The sequence below is a fragment of the Hemibagrus wyckioides genome, linkage group LG09 (assembly GCF_019097595.1).
Source record: "Hemibagrus wyckioides isolate EC202008001 linkage group LG09, SWU_Hwy_1.0, whole genome shotgun sequence".
Taxonomy (NCBI): Eukaryota; Metazoa; Chordata; class Actinopteri; order Siluriformes; family Bagridae; genus Hemibagrus; species Hemibagrus wyckioides.
The window spans coordinates 1,574,961-1,599,536 of NC_080718.1; the positions used below are offsets into that span (position 1 = coordinate 1,574,961).

The window sequence follows — 24,576 nt, forward strand, 5'->3', positions numbered from 1 at the left end:
TAAAATCAATAACATTGAAGGAAATGTTGATGAAAATGTGAAAAATGTACCAGGTCAAGGTATTCAAAGTGGTGTTTCTGAGACTATGCCTGAACAGAGTGAATGCAAACAGCCAGGTCAAGTTACTGAAACTGGAATCAAGGAACCCACTAAGAGCCAAGAGGAGAATTTGAGACTGAGGATATGGAGGACAAGCTGCAATATGCGATATTCCTCAAACCTACCAGGATGCCATAACATCAACTAAGTCAGGGCAATGGAAAAATGCTATGGACAAAAAGATGCGATCACTAGCCCTCCTTTTGTCTTCGGGTCAAATTGTCATAACTTGGGTTTTCTTTCATATACTTGCATGAAAATGACATGGATGATTCAATACTATGCTCTTTGAAAATATTAAATATTAAAATTTTTGTTAAATTATGTGTGTATGAATAATTTTTTATAACACCATCAATTTGACCCGGCCACATTTAGTAGTGACCCATTGTCACACTTTTGAGCTTTCCAGAACATTGAACATACAACATCTGATCTACCAACATGGGGCTACACACACACACACACACACACTCTTCAAAGTATTGGGCATTGCATTTCATTGGGCCTCCAGACAAAACAAAAGCTACACATTTGTAAACATTTCACACATCTACCAACATGGGGCTACACACGCACACACGCACACACACACACATACACACACACACATTCTTCAAAGTATTGGTCGTTGCATTTCATTGAGCCTCCAGACAAAACAAAAGCTACACATTTGTAAACATTTCACACTTGTGATATGCAACATCTGATCTACCAACATGGGGCTACACACACACACACACACACACACACACACACACAAACACACACACACACACACACAGTCAAACACTGTTCAAAGCATTGGGCACTGCATTTCATTGGGCCACCAAACAAAAGCTATGAGATATGCCTTTACCCATTTGGGGACAAGATAACAATAAACAAAAAAACCCTGAATTATAGCATCCTTGGGGAATTTCACATTTCACTCTAAGACAGCAAAATGAAGAGGACCTACACAGCATTACAGGCCCTTGACCTAATTTTTGACCCTTTGGAGGAGGACAGAGATGAGGCAGAACCGGCAGAAGAGGAGCAGGAAGTGTCAGAGGAAGAAAATACCACAGACGAGGAGGAATCAACTGATGAGAAGCCTCCTGAAACGGAAGAAATTTTCCAATCAAAAGATGGAAATATTCTCTGGTCCTCCATCCCTCCAAGTGACCGACGCCGCATGTTGGGGACAAAGCGCGAGAGGAGCCCCCAAGGGCCAACAAGGTATGCTGTCTCTCGTGCTGATACCATAATGTCAACTTTTGAGTTATTTATATTCAAAAGACAGTGTTAGACATGACCAACAAGGAGGGGTGTCGTGTATATGGTGACAGCTGGAAAAAATTAGATCAAATAGATCTACAGGGATATCTGGGTCTATTGATTCTTGCTGGGGTCTACCACTCCAGTAAAGAGGCTACGTCCAGCCTGTGGCATGCTCAGATGGGGAGGGCAATTTTTTGTGCCACCATGCCACTGAAAACATTCCAGCTCATTTCAAGCATCATATGATTTGCTGATCGCAGCACCAGACCAGCGTGCCGTGCCAGAGACAAATTGTCTGCCATCCAACAGGTCTGGGATAAGTGGGTGCAACGCCTGCAACTAATGTATAATCCAGGCACTATGTGACCATGGACGAGCGCCTGGTCCTGTTCAGAGGTCACTGTGGGTTTAAGCAATATATGCCAAGTAAACCTGCCTAGTATGGAATTAAAATCTGGGTAGCCTGCGATGCCCAGACTAGCTATGCCTGGAACATGCAGGTGTATACCGGCAAACCTGCGGATGGCCAGCGTGTGGTTCTCGAGGTGACAGAGGGTCTTTGAGGACACGTCATCACCTCTGACAACTTTTTCATGTCCTATGTCTTTGGCCAGGAGCTGCTAAGGAGGAAGCTGGCCATGGTGGGAACTGTGAGAAAAAATAAACCAGAGACAAGAGACAGGGCCAAATTCTCCTCCAAGTTTGTATTCACTGCTCTTGTCTCCTACCCCCCCCCCCCCAAATAAAGGAATGTGCTTCTCATGAGCACTCTGCATCGTGACACTGCAGTTAGCACCAAAGAGGACAAAAAGCCCCAGATCATCCTTGACTACAACAAAAACAAAGGGGGAGTCGACAACCTCGACAAGGTATTGCACTTTTTCATGTAATATTTTTCATTCAGCTCCATGCATTGCATTCTTGTGTAAGAAAATATAAATTAATTTTGACTGATTTGTTGTTTGTTACTTTTGTTGCAGGTCACCAGTGTGTATAGTTGTAAATGAATGACAGCCCGTTGGCCCCTGGCAGTGTTTTACAACATGCTTGATGTGTCTGCATACAACTCCTTTGTGCTGTGGAGAGAGATGGACCCAAGCTGGAATCAGGGGAAGTGCCACAAAAGGAGGCTGTTCCTTGAGGAACTTGGAAGAGAACTTGTGACACCTCTCTTAAGCCGATGCCAAGTTCTTCCCTGCATGCCAGCCTCTGCCAGCATGGTCATGGAAGTCCAGCAGGGTGCAAATGAAGACACACACACACACACACACACAGTTTCTGTTCATTGTATTTTTAGTTTGCAATGTTTAAAATTGTTTTGAAATAAAATACATGTTGTGTTTTGCAAATCATATTTGTTTGCTCTCACTTATTTATGAATACAGTTGCATCAGTCAGCTTTCACATGGGGATATGCTGGCTAATGTTTAACATATACCATATATCAGTGTTTCATGTAAATGAGGTTTATTGTTCATAAATTAAATATAATAATAAGCATAAGAGGTGTAAAAGAAGTTTTATTTACATGAAATTATGCCATGTTTTTGAGTGGTGTGTATATATATATATATATATATATATATATATATATATATATATATATATATACAGGGGTTGGACAATGAAACTGAAACGCCTGGTTTTAGACCACAATAATTCATTAGTATGGTGTAGGGCCTCCTTTTGCGGCCAATACAGCATCAATTTGTCTTGGGAATGACAGATACAAGTCCTGCACAGTGGCCAGAGGGATTTTGAGCCATTCTTCTTGCAGAATAGTGGCCAGGTCACTATGTGATGCTGGTGGAGGAAAACGTTTCCTGACTCGCTCCTCCAAAACACCCCAAAGTGGCTCAATAATATTTAGATCTGGTGACTTTCATGTTCATCAAACCACTCTGTCACCAGTCTTGCTGTGTGTATTGGTGCATTATCATCCTGATACACGGCACCACCTTCAGGATACAATGTTTGAACCATTGGGTGCACATGGTCCTCCAGAATGGTTTAGTAGTCCTTGGCAGTGACGCGCCCATCTAGCATAAGTATTGGGCCTAGGGAATGCCATGATATTGCAGCCCAAACCATCACTGATCCACCCCCATGCTTCACTCTGGGCATGCAACAGTCTGGGTGGTACGCTTCTTTGGGGCTTCTCCACACCGTAACTCTCCCGGATGTGGGAAAGACAGTGAAGGTGGACTCATCAGAGAACAATACATGTTTCACATTGTCCACAGCCCAAGAAACCAAAGTTTGGCATTGGCACGAGTGACCAAAGGTTTGGCTATAGCAGCCCGGCCATGTACATTGACCCTGTGGACCTCCCAATGGACAGTTTTGGTGGAAACAGGAGAGTTGAGGTGCACATTTAATTCTGCAGTGAGTTGGGCAACTGTGGTTTTATGTTTTTTGGATACAATCCGGGTTAGCACCCGGACATCCCTTTCAGACAGCTTCCTCTTGCATCCACAGTTACTCCTGTTGGATGTGGTTCGTCCTTCTTGGTGGTATGCTGACATTACCCTGGATACCGTGGCTCTTGATACATCACAAAGACTTGCTGTCTTAGTCACAGATGCGCTAGCAAGACATGCACCAACAATTTGTCCTCTTTTGAACTCTGATATGTCACCCATAATGTTGTGTGCATTGCAATATTTTAACCAAAACTGTGCTATTAGTCTGCTAATTAAACCTTCACACTCTGCTCTTACTGGTGGAATGTGCAATCAATGAAGATTGGCCACCAGGCTGGTCAAAGTTAGCCATGAAACCTACAACACTAAATTGGCCAGTTTCATTGTCCAACCCCGTATATGTGTGTGTGTGTGTGTGTGTGTGTGTGTGTGTGTGTGTGTGTGTGTGTGTAGCCCCATGTTGGTAGGTCAGCTGCTGCCCCCTGCTGGGTATCACAAGTGTAAAATGTTAAAAAAAAAAATGTGTGGTGATGGTGTGATCATTATACACTTTATGATTTATAAGCAGTCAAATCAGACCGGGTCAGTTTGACCCGGAAGGACAACAGGTGTGACTATTTGCTGCCATTAAAAAAAATGAAATGGTTTCAAGACAATATCCTGACTAAACATTGACATATACCAGTCTGTGATATTCCATCTACTTATGTGGCTCTGATCATTACCATAGTGAAAATAATTCAGAATTTCTGTTTTTTTTTTACTCAAAAATGAGGTATAATTTTACATAAATGAGGTTTATCATACCAAATATTTGCCAAATATAAAAAAGTGCAAAATATATGTTAATGTGTTGGAAACAAGCTGACTAAAAAGGTGAAACAAAAAAAAAAAAGGTGATCATACATACCTCATTTTTTATAAGTGATCAAAACAGACCGGGTCAATTTGGGCTGCGGAGGAGAAAATTGTTTGATTAATGGAAAGGGAATAAGACCTTCACACTCACTCAGTTGCCACCAGGCAAACAGCCAGTTGGGGGCAGATGGGTCTACACAATTAAAAGAGACATTAATGGATCTGAAAAATACAAGGCGAGATTTGTCAGATGTGACAAGTGTAAGAGTGGTCATGCAGAAGGCAGCACAGGAAAATTTAGTCTTACACCAGATGGACGTTGAGACAGCTTATTTGCATGCACCGATTGACTGTGAAATTTACTTGGTACAACCAGAGGGTTATGAGCAAAAAGACAGGGTGAAAAGCTAGTATGCAAGTTAGAGAAATCTCTCTATGGCCTAAAGCAATCAGGCAGAAACTGGAACACTATGGTACATGTATGTTTAATTGAGAATGGTTTTACACAGAACCCAGCTGATAACTGCGTGTATACAAGGGAAAGGCAGAATGAGAAAATAATCCTGATAATATGGGTTGATGACCTAATTATAGCAGCTAACAGTGAAAGTGTTGTGAAAAGTGTAAAGGGAATGTTCACTGAAAGATTCAAAATGAAAGACATGGGTAGGTTGAAATATTTTCTAGGGATAGATTTTGAACAGGCAGAAGGTCTAGTTAAAATGTCACAGGAGAGATATGTGAGGAAAATACTAGATCGATTTGAGATGCAAAATTGCAAGTCTAGAGAGACTCCATGTGAACTGAAACCTGAGTATTCTGAAGATGATGAAAGAACCAAGAAAGTACAGAGAGGCAGTAGGAAGTTTAATCTACTTGTCCACTTGCACTCGACCAGATATACACTACCATTCAAAAGTTTGGACACACCTTCTAATTCCATGGTCTTTCCTGATGTTTATGTTTCTAACTGTTTACTTTGAACAGTTGATATTGAGATATGTCTGCTACTGATGCTCTGTAAAGCCTTCATGACGGCTCTAATCTGAGGTGCTGTTAATTGGTGATTTCTGAGGCTGGTAACTCTAAATGAACTTCTCCTCTGCAGCAGAGGTAAATTTTGGTCTTGCTTTACTGGGATGGTCTTCATGTGAGCCAGTTTCATCATGGTGCTTGATGGCTTTTGCAAATGCACTTGACAATACTGTAAAAACTGTAACAACTGACTGTTTTTTGTTGTTATTACATATGGATTACTTAAGTCCATGTGTGTTATTTCATAGTTTTGAAATCTCCAGTATTGTTCTAGAATGTAGAAAATAAATCCCTAAACAAAAAACACTGAATTAAAAGGTGTGTCCAAACTTTTGACTGGTAGTGTATATATATATATATATATATATATATATATATATATATATATATATATATATATATATATATGCGCTTTGGATGAGGTCGTCTGGAGGTTACTCACAAATTGGCTTAACATCTGAGTTCTTCATAGATTCAACACCAACTCAATGATGGCAATACAGCATAAGTACAATGTTAAAGAATGTCATTTTGTGTATTGATTAGAAGGTTGTTATCCTCAAAGTCCTCAAAGGGTTGGCATCTTCTCTTCGAATGTCCAAAATCTACATGAAACGAATCAGCATAGCTGCTGTTCATATTATTAGCAAGCAGTAGATGATAATGTGCATTTTCAGATGTACTGGAGCAGAAGGTTATGGAATGTATTACGTGTATGCCTGGCTAAAGAGCTAAAACTCTTTAAACTACATTTAAGCTGGGAGAGTGTATCTGAGCCCCGAACACTGTTCAAAGTTTTGTGATTTCAAAGAGTGTGACATATTGTAGCATGTTAGAAGACAAGTTGGATACATGGGAGCTAAACCATTTAGGGCCTTGTATGTGAGTAGCAGTAGTTTGTAATTGATTCTAAACTTAACAGGTAGCCAGTGTAGGGATGATAAAATATTGGGGTTATATGATCATATTTTCTTGACCTGGTAAGAACTCTGGTGGCTGCATGTTGGACTAACTGTAGCTTGTTTATTTTAGATGCAGGACAACCACCTAGTAATGCATTACAATAGTCCAGTCTGGAGGTGATTCATGAATGCATGAATTAGCTTTTCTGCATCAGATACACATAAGATGTTTATTGGCTTGGCAATATTTCTAAGGTCTAAGGTGTTTTTGTAATATGGGCGATATGATTTTCAAAAGACTTGCTACTGTCTAATATAACAGCAAGGTCTTTCACTGCCGAGCTAGTAGTAACAGTACATCTGTCTAAATGCAAGGAGTATTGTGAGAGTACTTACTTTTTTTGGACTGAATAGTAATATCTTTCTTATCAGAATTTAATAATTTAGGTCATAATTTTATATGACCCATATTTCACTGCCATTACACCGGCTAGTTCCCCTTTTAATTTTACAAAATGGTATTGATCAGACAGGTAGGATCTAAACCATCTTAATGCCTGTCCCTGAATACCTGTGAAATTTTGTCATAATCTATAGGAGTCATGATGCATAGTGTCGAATGCAGTGCTAAAATCAAGAAAAACTGATAGTGAGATCCAGCCTTGGTCTAAAACTAAAAACAAGTCATTTGTGATTTTAACTAGCACAGTTTCTGTACAATGGTGTGACCTGAAACTTGACTGAAGATCCACAATTTTGTTCTTGATTCATTTCAAGACCATTTTTTTCAGTGAAGAAATTCATAAAGTCCTCACTACTAAACTGTGATTAAATACTCTTTTCAGATTCTGGTTACCTCTGAATGTTTCTTTTGCCCTGCATGATTTTACACATTGCGCTGCTGCTACATGACTGCCTGAATGGATAACTTTATAAATAAACAGGTGTACAGGTGTTTCTATTAAATTGGACAGTGATTGTACACAAATTCTCTAGAGCATTAACACTGCAGTGTCCGAGCCTGAAATACTGTAGCCTACGATGGAGGAAAACCCTGACCACATCCCGCTACCCGCACACCCATGACCAGTGGTCTGACCTGCAGGATTTGTTTTAAGTAGCTACTCGCTCTGCCTCACTAACATACGATTTCTTCTTAGAAGAATTAACATCATACTTGAGGAAACATGCAGAGGTCAGCACGTCCTGTGGTCATCATAATGGCCATTTTCTTTCATATGAATCTAATGTTAGATCGGAAGAATGAAGGATTTTTATTGTATAGGTGAATAAATGTGTCCTGCATGTCTAGTTAGGCTTTAGTTAGCTAAGTAAGCTAACGTAATGAGTAACTCTGGAGCAGCAGTCTATATTAACATTACTGATGTTATACAGCAACACAATAACACAATAGATCAACTTTTATTCTTCATATTCACCAAGTAACATTTCTTTTTCATAGCTTCTTTCTTTTAATGTAAAGCAGAATAAGATTACTGCCAAATACCCCAATTGTCCATCACACACCAAAGCATTAGTTACTAAATACTGAAATATTGACTAGTGCTGAATCTGAACTTTTTTCTTCTGAATCTGTAGAGCAGCAAGTTTCTGTTAAAGTCTGCTTAGATCCTCTCTGGTCATTTGTTTAAAACTTGTTTATTCCCAGGACACAGGCGTGTCCAGCACACCTTAGTTATTCTGTATGAGTTACCAAGTCAGACTGTCCTGCTATAGTACTTAATATTTTCTTCTGCTGTCTGTATATGTTTCATTTTTAAGCACTTTATGTAGGAAACAATTTACAAGCCACAGACCCGGTCTTTATATAATGGTCCTTTTTCTTGTGTAGTGTCCATGCACAAATACCTGTGCCCTGTGAACACTGGCACACACACACACACACACACACACACACACTTCAACATCTGTGTAGTAAAGTGTTTTTATCAGGTTTTAATTTATTTCTATTTTATCTATAACATAAATCCTAACAGGAAAACTTCATTGTTCTCAAGGCCTGCTATTTTCCAGCCCCCATGTTCCCCTTGTGTGCCTTGACTACCCAGAATAACGTTAATTGATATCTGTATCATGTTCATGTCTAAGACCTTGTATTAACAGGCATGTGTGAGTAGAGTGACAGATTCTTCTCACATAAAATGAATAGTTAATTACATAATGTGATACAGTAGTAGGAAAATAGCCATCTGGATAAAAAGATGTGATTTTACAATCAGATATTCCTATTTTATATTTATTTTGTTTATTTTTTTGGAAAAACACTGTGAGCATTTTTACCCATGTTAGGGAAATTTAGAATTAATTATTTTTATTGTTTTTATTGCATTGTTGTTGTTTTGGAAATTTATTAGCTGCTATTTTACACCATGTATCCTGTAATAGGAGAACTTTATTTTCCTGTATTTTTGCTTGTAGCTCAACTTTCTGATGGGAAGGAGAACACCAAGACAGGTAGTGAGTCCTGCATCTTCTACTAAAAAAATGAAGGAATACAATTAGTAGTAAAAAGAGTAGAAATGTAGGATAAAGCAATTAAAACAAATTCCATCAGCAGCATTTGAATGAATCTTGAATCTGTCCTGGTTTTTAGGCCCACTTTAACAACACCCTTAGTTATCTCCAGTGCTTCCTCAAACTGCATTTGTGCCCTGCTTTACAGAGTCTCCTGCTTCTGAGGAAGTGAAGGAGATTCCTTCACCTTCTTCTATGAGTCCTGGACTGATGATGGAGAGCTCAGGGAGTGTCTGCTCAGGTGATGCTGAGCAACCTCCCTGCAGTAGTGTGGAGGTAAAACGTTTAAATCTACTACATCTTTAATTCGTGAGTAAAGATGCTCCTGTTTTCTCTGGAATAGACAGTCTGAGATAGTTTAAGGTAACTAATATTTGTTTTACAGTTGATGGATTCCAGCTTTGAGCCGGAAATACCCCAGTCCAGCAGAGAGAGCACTGTTCTCCTGGTCGAAGGTACAAATTTAAATGAAGATTAAAGTGAAGGAGTAGACTTAAGTATTTAGGCCCTCTTTAACAACACCCTTAGTTATCTCCAATGCAATCTCAAATTGCATTTGTGCCCTGCTTTACAGAGTCTCCTGCTTCTGAGGAAGGGAAGGAGATTCCATCACCTTCTGGTGTAATTCCTGAACTTTTGATGGAGAGCTCAGGGAGTGTCTGCTCAGGTGATGCTGAGCAACCTCCCTGCAGTAGTGTGGAGGTAAAACGTTTAACTCAACTACATCTTTATTTCTTGAGTGAAGATGCTCCTGTTTTCTCTGGAATAGACGGTCTGAGATAGGCTGAGGTAACTAATATTTATTTTATAGAAGGAAGATTCCAGCTTTGAGCCTGAAATGCCACAGTCCAACAGAGAGTGCACTGTTCTTCCAGTCGAAGGTAAAAATTTAAGTGAAGATAAGACTTTATGTGAAGGAGTAGACTTAAGTATCAAAGGTCAAGCACTGGACTGGTTTAAATCTTATTTGAATAGAACCTTTTCTGTTTATGTAAGTGGATGATTATCCTCCAAAGCACATCTGACCTGTGGGGTACCCCAAGGATCAATTCTTGCCCCCATTCTGTTTTCTTTATATATGCTTTCTTTATATATAAAAACACAAAGTATTTTTTAATTTTTATGCAGATAAATTTCCTGAACTTAAATGAGAGTAAGACTAAGGCAATTGTGTTTGGTCTGTTAGCTCTCTCTGGTAGCTTAAATCAAGTGTCAGGCAGCTTAGCTGCTTATGTAAAACCTGTTAAAAACCTAGGTATTGTCTTTGACTCTGCCCTGTTATTTGATAAGTAAATACAGTTGTCAAATCATGTTTTTTCCAGTTGAGACTACTGGCCAAAGTTAAAAGTTTTTTAACCCCTGCTGAGTTTGAAGAATAATTCATGCAATTATATCTTCTTGTCTGGACTATTGCAATTCAATTTATATAGGTATTGGTCATTCCTATATGAACTGCTTGCAATTAGTCCAAAATGCAGCTGCTAGACTCCTTACTGGCACACGTACATTTGATCACATCACCCCCGTCTTACTCTCTCTGCAGTGGTTATTTTAGTGGGTATTTTAGAATAGAGTTTAAGATTTTACTCTTTGTTTTTAAGGTCTTAAATGGTCTGGCACCTTCTTATTTATCTGAACTTGTGACTGTTAACATATCTGCTAGATGTTTAAGGTCATCAAATCAGAAACTGTTAAAGCGTCCCAGATCAAGGCTTAAAAGAAAGGGAGACCGGGCTTTTGCCATAGTTGGCCCCAAATTGTGGAATAGCCTCCCTTTATCTATTAGGATAATCCCTACAGAATCTCTGTTTAAACTAAAGCTTAAAACTCATCTTATGTTAAAAGGCTTTTAAAATCTGAGTCAACCTGAGCTTGTTTTTTTGCCTGTATATGTACTATTTCCTGTCTCGATTGCTGTTATTTTGATCTTATAATTTTTGTACAGCACAATGGTCAATGATTGTTGTTTTATTGTGCTATATAAATAAACTAAACTAAACTAAGTATTTAGGCCCACTGTAACAACACCCTTAGTTATCTCCAGTGCATTCTCAAATTCTATTTGTGCTCTGCTTTACAGAGTCTCCTGCTTCTGAGGAAGGGAAGGAGATTCCATCACCTTCTTGTGTGAGTCCTGGACTGATGATGGAGAGCTCAGGGAGTGTCTGCTCAGGTGATGCTGAGCAACCTCCCTGCAGTAGTGTGGAGGTAAAACGTTGAACTCTACTGCATCTTTAATTCGTAAGTGAAGATGCTCCTGTTTTCTCTGGAATAGACAGTCTGGGATAGGCTGAGGTAACTAATATTTATTTTATAGAAGGAAGATTCCAGCTTTGAGCCAGAAATGCCCCAGTCCAGCGAAGAGTGCACTGTTTTTCTCCCAGAAATTACAACACCAGCTGATGTGAGATCTGGACTGAAGAGGAAACACTCAGGGAGTGATGCTGGGCAACCTCCCTGCAAACGTTTTAAGGTGAAACGTCCACTACATCATTAATCCTTGAGAGAAGATGCCCGTTTTCTTGATTTCTGTTATATTCACATTAAGAGAACATATAGATAGAATAAATAAACCCGAACAGATAGGTCATGAGATCCAATATTCCATTCACAGAAAGAAGAGAAAGAGATCGAGTTACTTGTCAAAGCCCTGGAGGAGCTGAGGCTGGAGGACAGTGTAAAGACCCATTTAGAAACATTTGGTAAGTTAACAAAAAATAAATAATTAAATAATAAAATCAAACCTTCACATGCATGCAGATATCACTTCTAAGTACAATGCACAGTGTGAAATGTGATATCTGCTCTGAAAGTTTATTATATTTGTTGGTCTTTGAGAGCTGTTTCCAGAGAAATGTCCATCATTGTATTTAGAAGCTGTTTCACATTTCACAAAGCTGATCCACATTTAATAAGGAATTCCTCTATATGTAATCAAACCTGCATTTTTTTCACCAAGACAAGCCTAGAACTGGGTGCAGAGTCAAGTTTTGGGCCAATTATGAAAAAGCCCTTTTGTCATGTACAGTACATTTTCCATAATTTGCTATTATTTTCTATTTTGCACTGCATTTGTTCTCTCCTTTACAGAGTCTCCTGCTTCTGAAGGGATGACACAAAGTCCATCAGCAGTAAAAGCAAGATCTGGGAGGAAAAGAAAGACTCCACTGAGTACCTGCTCAAGTTTTGAACTTCCCTGCAAGCGTGCTAAGGTGAAGTGTTGGGCTCTACTACAAAAACTCTGGGCATTCATATTAGTTAATTAAATTCACCACTAACAAGCATTCAGTTAATATTTTACACTGGCTCTTTCATAATCAGAAATATGATGTCATTCATGAAACTGATGTTAATCTGAATCACAGCTAAACATTAAACTATTCTTTTTGTGTGAATTAATGACACTATAAAACTGAAGCTCAGTTGTTTTTCCCCTCTAGCTTCACCATGGTTAGCACCCGGAAGACATCATCCCATCATTTTCCAGACTCCTGGACCATCTGCCTTAATTTAAAATCTTTTTTAAAAATCTTTTTTAATTAAAAACAAATAAAGAAATTACTTTGTAATGACAAAAAAGTTGTATCTATCTATGTTGCCACAAGTTTCTAATTTCTGCAGACAAATGAGAGAATGAGAGATTTGGTGGGGAACAAGAAACTCTCACTAATCATCAGATAACAAAAACACCTTTTTAAAAAGCAAATAAGAAAATGTGATTCATCAGACCAGGTCACCTTCTTACATTGCTCCGTGGTCCAGTTCTGATGCTCACATGCTCATTGTCAGTGCTTTCAGCGGTGCACAGGGGTCAGCATGGTCACCCTGACTGGTCTGTGGCTATGCAGCCCCATATGCAACAAACTGTTCTGTGTATTCTGACACCTTACTATCAGAACCAGCATTAACTTCTTCAGCAATTTGAGCAACTGTAGCTTGTCTGTTGGATCTGACCACACAGGCCAGCCTTCGCTCCCCACGTGCATCAAGGGCCTTGGCTGCCCATGACTCTATTGCCGGTTCACCACACTTCCTTCCTTGGACCACTTTTGATAGATACTGACCACTGCAGACCAGGAACACCCCACAAGAGCTGCAGTTTTGGAGATGCTCTGATCCAGTCGTCTAGCCATCACAATTTGGCCCTTCATCAATCTCGCTCAAATCCTTACTCTTATCCATTTTTCCTGCTAGAGATGCAGACTAGATCCTTAGCACATCAGGTGCCAGGGCAAATATTATGAAATATGCTAAATCACCTTCTTTTGCAGTTGCTAGGCAGACATGACCTATCCCATAGCTTGAAATATTTGGCCTAAAACATCTAGCCAAGGGTATGGATGGTGGTCATAGGATTTTCTCATTATAGTGTATGGAATAAGATAGCCCTCAATATTAATGAATGTTCACACAATGATTCACAAATGTATATAATAGAAATTGACAACTTGTATAAGTATTTGTGATTTTTATTAAAAACATATTTACATGCTACGTTGTATATGTATTTATATATATAAGCTGTTGAACCTTTATTTGCAAAGTGCTTGTTATTTGTCAACTTCACTGCATTTGTGTGTGGGTGTTTTGAGACTCCCTGTCACTGCTCAGTTCAACTTAAGTGTGTGATTTAAGGCACAGGTTCCCTACCTGCAGGGTCCTAAACCTCACTAGAGGCTGCCAAAGTTTCAGAGGGGGTCACAAGGCCTTCTTAATTTTAAGGGATGTATGAAAACTAAAAATATACAGTCGGCCTATGTCCTGGTACTTTAGTCATTTCCATGAGAGGATTTCATGAAACTGTAATTTAAAAGAACAACAGCCAAGCATCAAGAAGAAGAACACACTGAATTTGTCAATAAAGCAACTTTTTAAGTATATATTATATATATTTAAAAAAGAGTTGTCTAAAAGCATCCTAAAAATCTCTAATGCAATACTGATAGAAAATGATAATTCATGTAAATCACTTATTTCTGGCGCTATGTGTTCACAATTAATCACACCTTTTAAACTACACTTATTTTACTGACTGAAAAGGAAGGAGGTAGGCTACAGATAAAGTGTGAATTTAAGGGCTGTGACACACCAAGTTGACGCCAAAGAATTACTGTCTCACATCGTCTTCATCTGGGTCAACAAGTGGTGCTTGATCACAGAGCAAAGACAACAGCTGACAGACATGTAGGGCTGGACGTTCAGTGCTTGTGTGAGAGAGGGGAAAAAGTGTAAGACCCGGGACTGCAATTGTACAAACCCGACAGCCCGATGGCCAGCTTGGTCTGTCTTGGACCTAAGAGGAGCATTATTTTATTTATATAAATATGTTATGTATTGTATGTATGTATGTTATGTACATATAAATATGTATTTTATTCATATAAATACATCAAAAATTGTATGTTTTTGATGAAAATTGCTAATACTTTTAAATACATATATAATATTGTGTACAAAAAAACTATTTTGTGGAGAGAATCATCTATATTTAAACCACAAAATACATTTACAGAATACAAATACAGAATTTTTCTTTGCGTATTTACTGATTTAGGACTCATGACTCATGTGATTCGATAATAACGTGTCATGGACGAAGTAACTGTGTTAGGCCGTATGGGAGGTATATTGTGATAAACTTACCAGATATTCCTTGTAAAAAAGAGTCTGGATCCTCATTGAGATAGATCACAAGGCTCCTCAGGATGCATTCCCTCCTGATGTCAATGCTGTCACACTAAAGCAGGGGCAACAATCAAGATAGAATTTAGCAGAAGTGGGTGCAATGGCAGAACAGGGAGGAGAGCAGGCTGTCTAAAGCCATTGGTTGTCTGGTTGGCGAGTTGGGTGAATGAAATGCAAATGCAATGAAGTGCTTTGGATAAAAACACCATATAAACAGGCCATTTACCATTTCTCAAATGTTTAAATGAGCAGCTAAGGACAAAAAACCTTGCAATAACCACCTCAATACAGTGAAAGCATTTCCCATGGATTTTTACTTACAGGATCTTTGATATCCAGGACATCCTTGATCTTCTGCCCCTTCAGTCCTCCTTTCTTGTTGAAGATTGCTGTATTAGTTTGTCTGAGAAATGGTCCTGCTGTGACAGGAACTTCGATCGCAGTGGCTTGGTAGTGATCCACAAGAACTCTGCATTTATCTGAAAATTTTAAACAATAAACAATGGATTAGAATTACTATCATATAAGGATGCAGGATAACTAGAAAATTCAAATTGCAAGCCATTAAACACCATGAACAGTAATAAACATTACCTACTTCACTCTCAAGGAACAGGGTGGGCCATCTGTTTTTGAACTCTCCTATCTGAAGACTGAACAAGCACCTGAGCAGCCTGTGTGGACAGAAATGGCTGAATCCTTCTGATGTTGCACTGAAGAAACTGTCATGAGCGTGTGACATTAGTAACATGGGAGGAAAATGACAGCTGATTGTCCATGGTTACCCCAAGGTTGTGAGCAGTGGCCAAAGGGCAGGTCAGGGAGTTGTTCAGAGCCATTGCGAGATCCTGGGCTGGAGATAAAACATCTGGGATGACCAGCAGATCAGTGTTGATTTGAGAATGGCCAATGACGCTACACATTTCATTCCAAATGAAACAGCAAGTTCACCTTACTTTTCCTGAATAGTCATTTGTCTGCATTCTCAAACAATTATTAATTGCAGGTCCTGCTTCTCCAGAGCAAAAATACACATATTTGTAAATTTTGGATACAAATCACATGACCTTCAGCCATATGGCTCAGATATTCATTCAGAGAATGTTTACCTTGGGTTAACTCGTAAGTCCTTCAAATATACAAGGCACTCCATAAAACTAGAGCCTGTCTGAGACATAGATCAACAACCAGTCATTAAGAGGTATGGTCCAGCTAAAGTCCATCCATTACTCCTGATTATCCAACCAATCTCCTAACTCTCATGATGCTTCAGTGAGGCACTAAAGTGTTGAGTTCAGAGGATCCTCCCTTTAGTTCCACACATTAGACAGTGGACATTAAGGCCTAGAGTTAATCCCCAGAAAGCTACTCCAAGTTGTTTCTGTGTGTGTCAGTGTGTATAAAAAGTGAGAAATGACAGTTGGCAGTCACCGAGCTACGGTGAAGGAGCATCCAGATCATCTCCCCACACTGAAGCATCATGCAGTCTATAGCGTCTCTCTCCATTCTAGCCCTGCTGCTTGGCTTCTCACAAGCTTTCTATCTCGACCAACCTGAGCATGTGGACATCACGTCAAGGATTCTCACCATCAACAACGGTCTGATAACTCCCTGATCTCACTACACCTCACTATTATTACTGCTACACATTCTACAAATATGGGCCTAGAACCTGTCTTGTTCTAAGATTAGGATTTTTGTAATTATTTCTTTTGGGTACTGTTTCCTTGCTGGCACCAGTGACAGAAATTGTAAGACACCACCATTACTACTTATTGATTTTGCTGTCTTTATCCCTTTTTGTTCTCTGGTTGAAGGATCCAGTGAACTGTTGTTGGAGGGAGACATACTCTTGCCAAGAGGTAGGAATGCTCTGGTCTGCAGCGACAGCAGCTGCTTTTGGAAGAAGTCCTCAAATGGCCTAGTGGAGGTGCCTTACACGTTGAGCAGTGTTTTCTGTAAGTGAAAGACTTCCTCATTATGACACATCTCTGTTTATTACTTGTTAATGTATTGAACGTTTTCTTTACAGCTTTCTCTGACAGGACCGTAATAGCCAATGCCATGGCCTCCTTCCACAGCAAAACCTGCATTCGTTTCGTTCCCAGGACAAATCAAACTTCCTACCTTAGCATCGAGAGCAAAGATGGGTGAGAACCACTGAACCAATCCCTGTACCTGAAAATGGAATTTGGAGTTCTCTAATTTTGTTTAATGTACAGTGTCCTTAGTTTGACGTAAGTGACATGGTTGATTCCCCTCTTTTTTCTCTCAGATGTTTCTCTAATGTGGGCAGATCAGGTGGTGCTCAGGTGGTTTCTCTCAGCAGGTTGGGTTGTGTTTACTATGGCATTGTCGAGCATGAGCTGAACCATGCACTTGGTTTCTACCACGAGCATACTAGGAGTGACCGTGACAAGTATGTCAAAATCAACTGGGAAAACATCGACCCAACCACGCAGTCTAATTTCGAGCTGAAAAACACCAACAACCTCAACACTCCGTACGACTACTCCTCTGTAATGCACTATGGAAGAACAGCTTTCTCCATTAACGGGCTGGACACCATCACTCCCATTCCTGATCCGTCAGTGAATATTGGACAGAGAAAGGAACTGTCCGCCATCGACATCCTGAGGATCAACACCCTCTACAAGTGCTGAAATTGTTCAGAGGCTTCACTTGCTGCGCTAACAAAATATGAAATCATACAATAAAATGGCTACATGCATCTTTTTCTTGGTGTGTGCTTTAATAAAGTATTTCACTGAAACCCCATGAAACAGTTTTCATCATGCCAGGACCATGAATGTCCAGCAAGATTTATTGTTACTCCCTCCACCTCAGTATCACATACGTACTGGCATTTTATTGAATGTTGTTTTGTATAAATGAACCAGCACTTTGATATCTATGACTACATATAAATATAAAAACTATACATTTGACTTCAAAAAGCATATCCAGTGAGAGAATCCTAATACACCATGTCCTGTTCGTTTGGTATAATTGAATGAGCACTTAGACATGTATGACTACATACAAATATGAAAACTAAACCTTCAAGGATCATCAACAACATTAGACATGATTGCAAAAACAAATCCTGTGAGAAAATCCTAATATACTACATTAGTTCAGCCCTCTGTAGGTTGATCATTTTCATTTCCATCAAATGATGTGGCATCCTTTCATTTCTAACACATTACCCAGTCCATTTCAGTATAGATATCCAGCATGATATTTTCCCCATTGAGATCTGATGTGTTTTCAAAGTGTTCCTTTAATTTTTTTAAACAGTGTATTTACCAGTGGTGGACCGTCAGTTCCAGCAAGGTCTTCTCTGCTGGCCTAAACAGCAGTGATCTGAATCACTGACTTGCATTTTAATATATTTAATATATTTTTCCATGAATGTGTATTAAATTATTCCCAATAGTCTATTCTCTACATTGCATAGCTTTTCTCTTGGTTGCGCTGTTTCCAGTAGTGTATATTTATGATAAGAGTATGTATCTAATCATATTTCAGCCAGTGGCAGACATCATGTGTCACCAGAGTGAAAGAAATCTGCCTTAAGGCCTTCAGAATCAATGGTGCAGGCGCCCGTAGCTTAAAATAAGTGGCAATGAAATTGTTACATTAACCAATCAGATTTCGAGTTGGGATCACTGGGGCCATCTAGCAGGCATATGATTACGTCAGCAATTTCCCGTCCTTTGATTGGATAATTGGAGTAGTCAGAGGCAGCGAACCGCCCATATACATTGTTTCTATATTCTCTGCGTCTCATTTCGGATCCTTGGGAGATTGCAGTTTGCTACATGCGTCATCAAGAATGTTTTTTTTTAAGAAAAGTAACTGTAATAAAATTGACTATTCCTTGTGAGGTGTGAAATACTGTAGACTAATTTCTTTTTTACTTTGTTATTTAATGGTTGATTAGTATCTATTGCCGTGGCGTCCAGGGGTGATCCTAGTTTCATTTAAGGGGGGCTCAGCCCCCAATGAGGGTATAATAGTAAAATAAATAAATAAATAAATAAATAAAGGTTTGACTAACAGGGTAGGATGGTAAACTTATTGCAGCATTCCACTGTATTGCATAGATGTGTATAACGTACTGAACAAGCCAAATACTAGTCTTCCTGATCACACACACACACACACACACTTGTCCTCTGATCCTCGCTCTGCGGATTGAAAGACGGGGAGGAGCCGAAGTCTGCCGCAGTTTTCATATGAAACTTAAAGCGGACTGAGGCGATCACGAATTTGTGTACAGTTTATGGACAATCGCTGAGGGCTGAGAAGAAAATGGCCTAGCGATGCTCATGGTGGCGTCATAATGATGGTAGAGATGAGGATTAATTCAGGAAGGACACCAGTGAAGGCCTAGGTGTGAAATGCACGGTCCGCCACTGAGTTTACATACTGTATAGTCCACAAGATACAAATAAACTATTCAAAGAAGCGAATACGCACGCGCACGTGACGTCTAAAATGCACAGATTCACCCGGCTCGAGACACCATGTGGGAATACCTGAGATGCGGATTGGGGTCACGCAGATGATGATGATGATGATGATGATTATTATTATTATTATTATTATTATTATTATTATTATTATTTTATGTTTGTTATCGTTATTAATTATTATAATAATAATGTAATTACTATTATTGTATTGTTCTTATTGTTAACACATACACTTTAATGCACTTATTTACTTACACTCATATATCAATATATACTTACTTAGATCGTTCCTTATAGACCGTTGTTGCTCTAACTGTGTGAAGAGCTTTGTAAATATGAACACAGTACTCATAAATGCATGTCACTAACTGTCAGAGAAATTGTAAAACAAATCCAACAATCCCTTTGCGCCACCTGCTGGAGAATCGATGAAATGACATCAAGTAATCTGGGGCAATTTTTGTAAACGTTTTCTGTTATCAAGTTATAACAAGTATACTTCATTACAATTCTATTCATTCATACAATTTCAGTTATTTATCTTGTTTAGTTTATAATAATAATAATAATAATAATAATAATAATAATAATAATAATAAACTGTAATCTGATTAAAAAAATAAAGAAAATATCAAGATAAAGTATCTTGTGTTATTGCACAATTCTCATATGATATAGTAGAAATCCCAAAATATATTGTCCAGTTTGTGGAAGGGGCTACTGGGAGCAGTGCTGGTTGTACAGTCTCACAGCAACAGGGAGGAAAGACCTACAGTACCACTCTCTCAAACACTTGGGGTGAAGTAGCCTACCACTACAGGAGCTGCCCAGAGTCATCAGAGTCTTCCAGAACCTGACCATCATCCTCCTTTCTCCCTCCATCTGCACTGGGTTGAGACTGCATCCTATGAAAGAGCTATTTTTATGATTTTTTCCAGTCTCTTCCTGTCTGCAGCAGAGATGCCACTGCCCCAGCTGAAAAAGCAAGATGCAAGATGCTGATGTCATGGACGTTTTGATAGGTCAACTGACAACATTTGAGTTAATTGGAGGCATATCCGTGGATGTATTTTAAGGCTCACCTCAAACACTTCCTTGTGTGACCCCATGGGAAAATCAAAAGAAATCAGCCAAGATTTCATCCTTGGGTACAATTTCCAGATGCCTGAAAGTGCCACATTCATCTGTTCAACAATTATACGCAAATATAAAACACCATGGGAATGTCCAGCCATCGTACAGTAGTTGCAGTACAAGTTTTAAATACTTTAAATACTTTTATGTTGCTGCTGCTCTACAGTAAGCTTACCTGTATATCTGTGCAGGAGTGAATACTATTAAGATCTTGAATGTGAACTTTGGGTGTGCTGATTCTGTAACCTGTTCAAGTGGAATCCCCAACAGTTTCACCCAGAACACCAACTGCTACGCTCCAAACACACTCTCAACTGTCTCCTCACTGTAAGCTTTTAGTTTGTTCTTTAAGCTTTTTTTACTTAGTAGGTTAACTTGTAGTCCAGCTCTTAAAGAGGCCATGTTAACATTGTTTTTGTCATTTACAGGTGCAATGGACTGAAGAGTTGCACTGTCGAAGCTTCCTCCACCGTCTTTACAGATCCTTGTAACACTACTGCTACATACCTCACAGTGTCCTACACATGCACCGCTGGGCATCTGGTCTTTTTCTTTTTCTTCTTCTTTTTTCTTACCTCTTTTCAGAAATATTGGGTAAACTGGAAAGAAATAAAGTTCTTATGAACTCATGAATGAAATATATTTTTTATTCTTATTATAAATTTTTTAAAAATCTGTCATCTGAATTACTTCAGTTCAGTGTACATACAGTACACGCAGTATGAAAGGTATTTTAAGTGCAGCAGTACATAATTAATTTCTTTCCTGTTCTTTTTATTGCTATTGACAGAATACCTTGAAGGATTTGAGATTTCAGTGTAAAAAGGAATCAAACCCTGTTAGCTTGATGAGTTTTGGTGTTGGTGTGCTTTATATTTGCATGTTATCAACATGATCAACTGCTGAAATACCCCCCCCCCCCGCCCCAAATTGTTCATTTGCTTTTACATGCAATGAGTATGATAATATAATATATAAAAATTCAAAAATAACAAATGAGTTTCACAAAATTTAACAAAATTTATAATAATAATATAAATCAATATATATATATTGATAAAAGGAAGTATAAAGTTTAAAAGGTTTATCTGGCGGCCGGTGCAACAGAGGGACGACCTGAAAGAGAAAAGCAGAGTCATATTACCCTATTACTGTCACAGATACACGCTGTGTGTTCAGAATTATTGTGTAGCTATTCAGTTATATATCACAGTAATTCTCAAACAGTTTATCATAGTTTGTATAACCATTGCACTTATTGATATTTTTCATTTTATTATTGCATTAAATTTCTTGTATTACAAGGTCAGCTGTGACTCACGATGTGAATGGACCCTCTGCAAGAATCTGTGAGGTCTTGTGTGTGGCTCAGTTGGACCACTGCTTCCTGTACACTCAGTCTGGGTGAGGGAAGCCTTGCGCTGCTTATTGTTGTTAGCCAGAGTCACATACAGTGGCTTCCTGCCCATCATCCTTCCATTCATCTCCTTAATGGCTTTTTCTGCTTCATTTGGAGAGGAGAAGCTCACAAATCCAAAACCTCGGGAGCAGCCATTCTCCACAGTCACCTGTAGGGGTCAGCAAGGAAATACAGCAAGCACAAAAATTAATATTACACACACCTACTGTATGTGGCTAATCTTGAGGAAAAACTAGCACTGTCATTACATCAAAACATAATGAAAATAGCTATATTATGTTAGTATCAGGGTTCTGGTATTGCACATTCAATATGAATCTCTTCAGTGTTAATAGTAATTTGAGGTAGCAACCATTCGAAAAAAACACCCAACTACACATTCATCTCCTTGTGCTGCAAGTGCACACTGGTTTTGACATAATAGAGCAGGTAAGGAGAAGTAAACAAAAAAAAGAAATAAAATGTAGGGTTTAGTAATTTTAGGTGACCTTTGCACTGATGACTGTTCCATATGGCAGGAACGCTTCATGCAGGCGCCTGTCGTCCACACTGTAGTCCAGATGTTTTATAAACACCTTACTCTTCTACAGAACAGAGAGCAAATCAACATCCAGCGTTTGATTTAGTATTTTATAGTAATCCATCACTCAGTATTAAGACAATCATTAAGCTAAAAATGTGTGACCAAAACATGGGAAAAATCATTAAAGTCCTGTAATATAATCAGAAAAATACCTGTGCATCCTGGGACTGCAGTGTGGTTTGCACTCTGCATATGTTCCTGTCCTGTTGGTTGGTTCTCCTCAATTCTGGAGATGCATCTGTAGCCACAACCAAACATTTCACTTTATCATCCAATCAGTATTATGATTGGGACCTATTGAGGCCTTAACAATGTTGTAAACTTAACACAAATTGAGAAGTGTGACTTACTCTGTGGCTGAATATTCTTTTGAGCCTGGTGTGGATTTGGACAGGGTTCTTTCAGGCTACTCTCTGCCCTCTCTCTGTGCCTTCCTCCATGTTCCTCCTTGCTCTGAACCACACTAACATACACTGGCCTGCTTCCCAATACCCTGCCGTTCATCTTCATGATGGCATTTCTGGCTTCATCAGGAGATGCAAAAATGACAAAGCCAGTGCCTTTGGGATGGCCATTCTCCATATTGACCTGCAGAGGAAACAGATTTAGAGATGCGAAAAGCAAAGAATGAGCATTACATGCACTATATGGTAACAATATAATAGATTTCCACATTCAGAAAATAAACCGGTTAAATAGTTCGCAATAAAAAACCCTCATCTTCTTGTGCTACAAGTGCACAGTGATTTTAACCTAAAAGAGGGAGTATGGGGAGGTGAAGGTAGTAATTGAAATTGACCTCTGCACTGATCACAGTTCCAAAGGGATGGAATTCCTCATGTAGTTGTCTGTCATCCACATTGCAGTCAAGGTTCCTCAACAGTAGTTTCACTGTCTGCAGAACAGGGCAGAGTCAACATCCAGATTGTTAATTAAGCCAATTTGTTAATTAAAAACAAAACATACAAAAAACAGAATAGCACAGCTTGAACAATAACTGATACAAATACTATATGCTAAGTAGAGACACACAAACATGTCCTTATATGGAAATAAAGCTAGAAATAAAGCATGTCCTCTCAGGCCTTGATCTGCAGCCAGACTTTACTACAGTACCTTTTTATTCTTGCAGAGGCGTTCATTAGGGAGCTTTTTGTCACTAACAGGCAGCTGCTGGACTCTGGCCTGCTTCTCTGCCTTCTGCTCCTCTACCTTCTGCTCCTCTACCTTCTGCTCCTCTGCCTTCTGCTCCTCTACCTGGCTGATGATATCCATGCTCCAGGGATTCTGGTTTTAACAAAAAATGAGAGAGAATTAGAGGATGAAAGACACAACATCCTTATGTTATGTATGCCCAACATATTCACAAATCTTACATAGAAACAGAAAGGCTCTACATTCTCCATCTCATTGTCCTCGGCGTCCATGATTTCACCCCATGTGAGTTTCACAGGAGCTGGAGATGGACACCGTGGTAGTTCAGACATGGACTCAGGATCCATAGTAGGCAGCAAGTTGGAAATGGCCTCTGATTGGAACTGAATAAAGAAAAAGTTAGAGAAAGAGTTAGCTTTAACGGCACTCGCCTCTTGAGGCACATAAAGCTAATTTATATAATCAGCAAAACTATTAATTAACATAGCATAGCATATTTCTTTACAACTTACCGTTGTACCAAGTCTGAATAATAAAAGCAAGGAAACTGCTGGCTCTATCTGAAATAAACTTTCTCGCGGTGCGATGTGAACTGCTGCTTGCTTTTCCTAACTTGCCGATGCTCTGGACTGTGGCTGACCAACACTACGTCATGTTCTGATTCTTTGTATGATGCGTTGTGTTCCGTCATTGCCATAGCAATGCTGTTCTCTCCACTACCCACCCTTCACCTGACCCCCCCCCTCCCCGCGCGGGTCATCAGGAGGTCATTATCAGTGATGGGCAGTAACGAAGTAAATGTAATTCGTTACTGTACTTAAGTGTCTTTTTCCAGTATCTGTACTTTACTAAAATATAACATTTCTTTGAGACTTCTTACTTTCACTCCACTAGATTTTGAAGTAAAATATCGTACTTTTTATTCCACTACATTATCCCACATCTCTCGTTACTTGTATTAGAAAAAAATAAATAAAAAGCAGTTGTCCAATCACAGCACAGC

The 24,576-nt window shown here is 39.1% G+C and overlaps 2 protein-coding genes and 1 pseudogene across 2 annotated transcripts; 2 read left to right on the forward strand and 1 right to left on the reverse strand.

Moving 5' to 3' along the window:
• The first annotated feature begins 1,045 nt into the window (after positions 1-1,045).
• On the forward strand, positions 1,046-12,229 carry LOC131359413 (piggyBac transposable element-derived protein 4-like; annotated as a pseudogene).
• Positions 12,230-16,280: 4,051 nt separating this feature from the next.
• Positions 16,281-17,463, forward strand: LOC131359537 (hatching enzyme 1.2-like). The gene is made up of 4 exons (XM_058399477.1): positions 16,281-16,398; positions 16,618-16,758; positions 16,833-16,950; positions 17,076-17,463. Exons 1-4 carry the CDS (start codon positions 16,281-16,283, stop codon positions 17,461-17,463), a joined length of 765 nt encoding a protein of 254 aa, XP_058255460.1.
• Positions 17,464-21,499: 4,036 nt separating this feature from the next.
• Positions 21,500-24,264, reverse strand: LOC131359414 (polyadenylate-binding protein 1-A-like). The gene is made up of 9 exons (XM_058399286.1): positions 24,187-24,264; positions 23,795-23,956; positions 23,676-23,705; positions 23,218-23,313; positions 22,769-23,006; positions 22,571-22,656; positions 22,324-22,419; positions 21,737-21,983; positions 21,500-21,531 (listed from the first exon to the last, which is right to left on the reverse strand). The coding sequence occupies exons 1-9, from the start codon at positions 24,262-24,264 to the stop codon at positions 21,500-21,502; spliced, it is 1,065 nt and encodes a 354-aa protein (XP_058255269.1).
• Between the last annotated feature and the right edge of the window lie 312 nt (positions 24,265-24,576).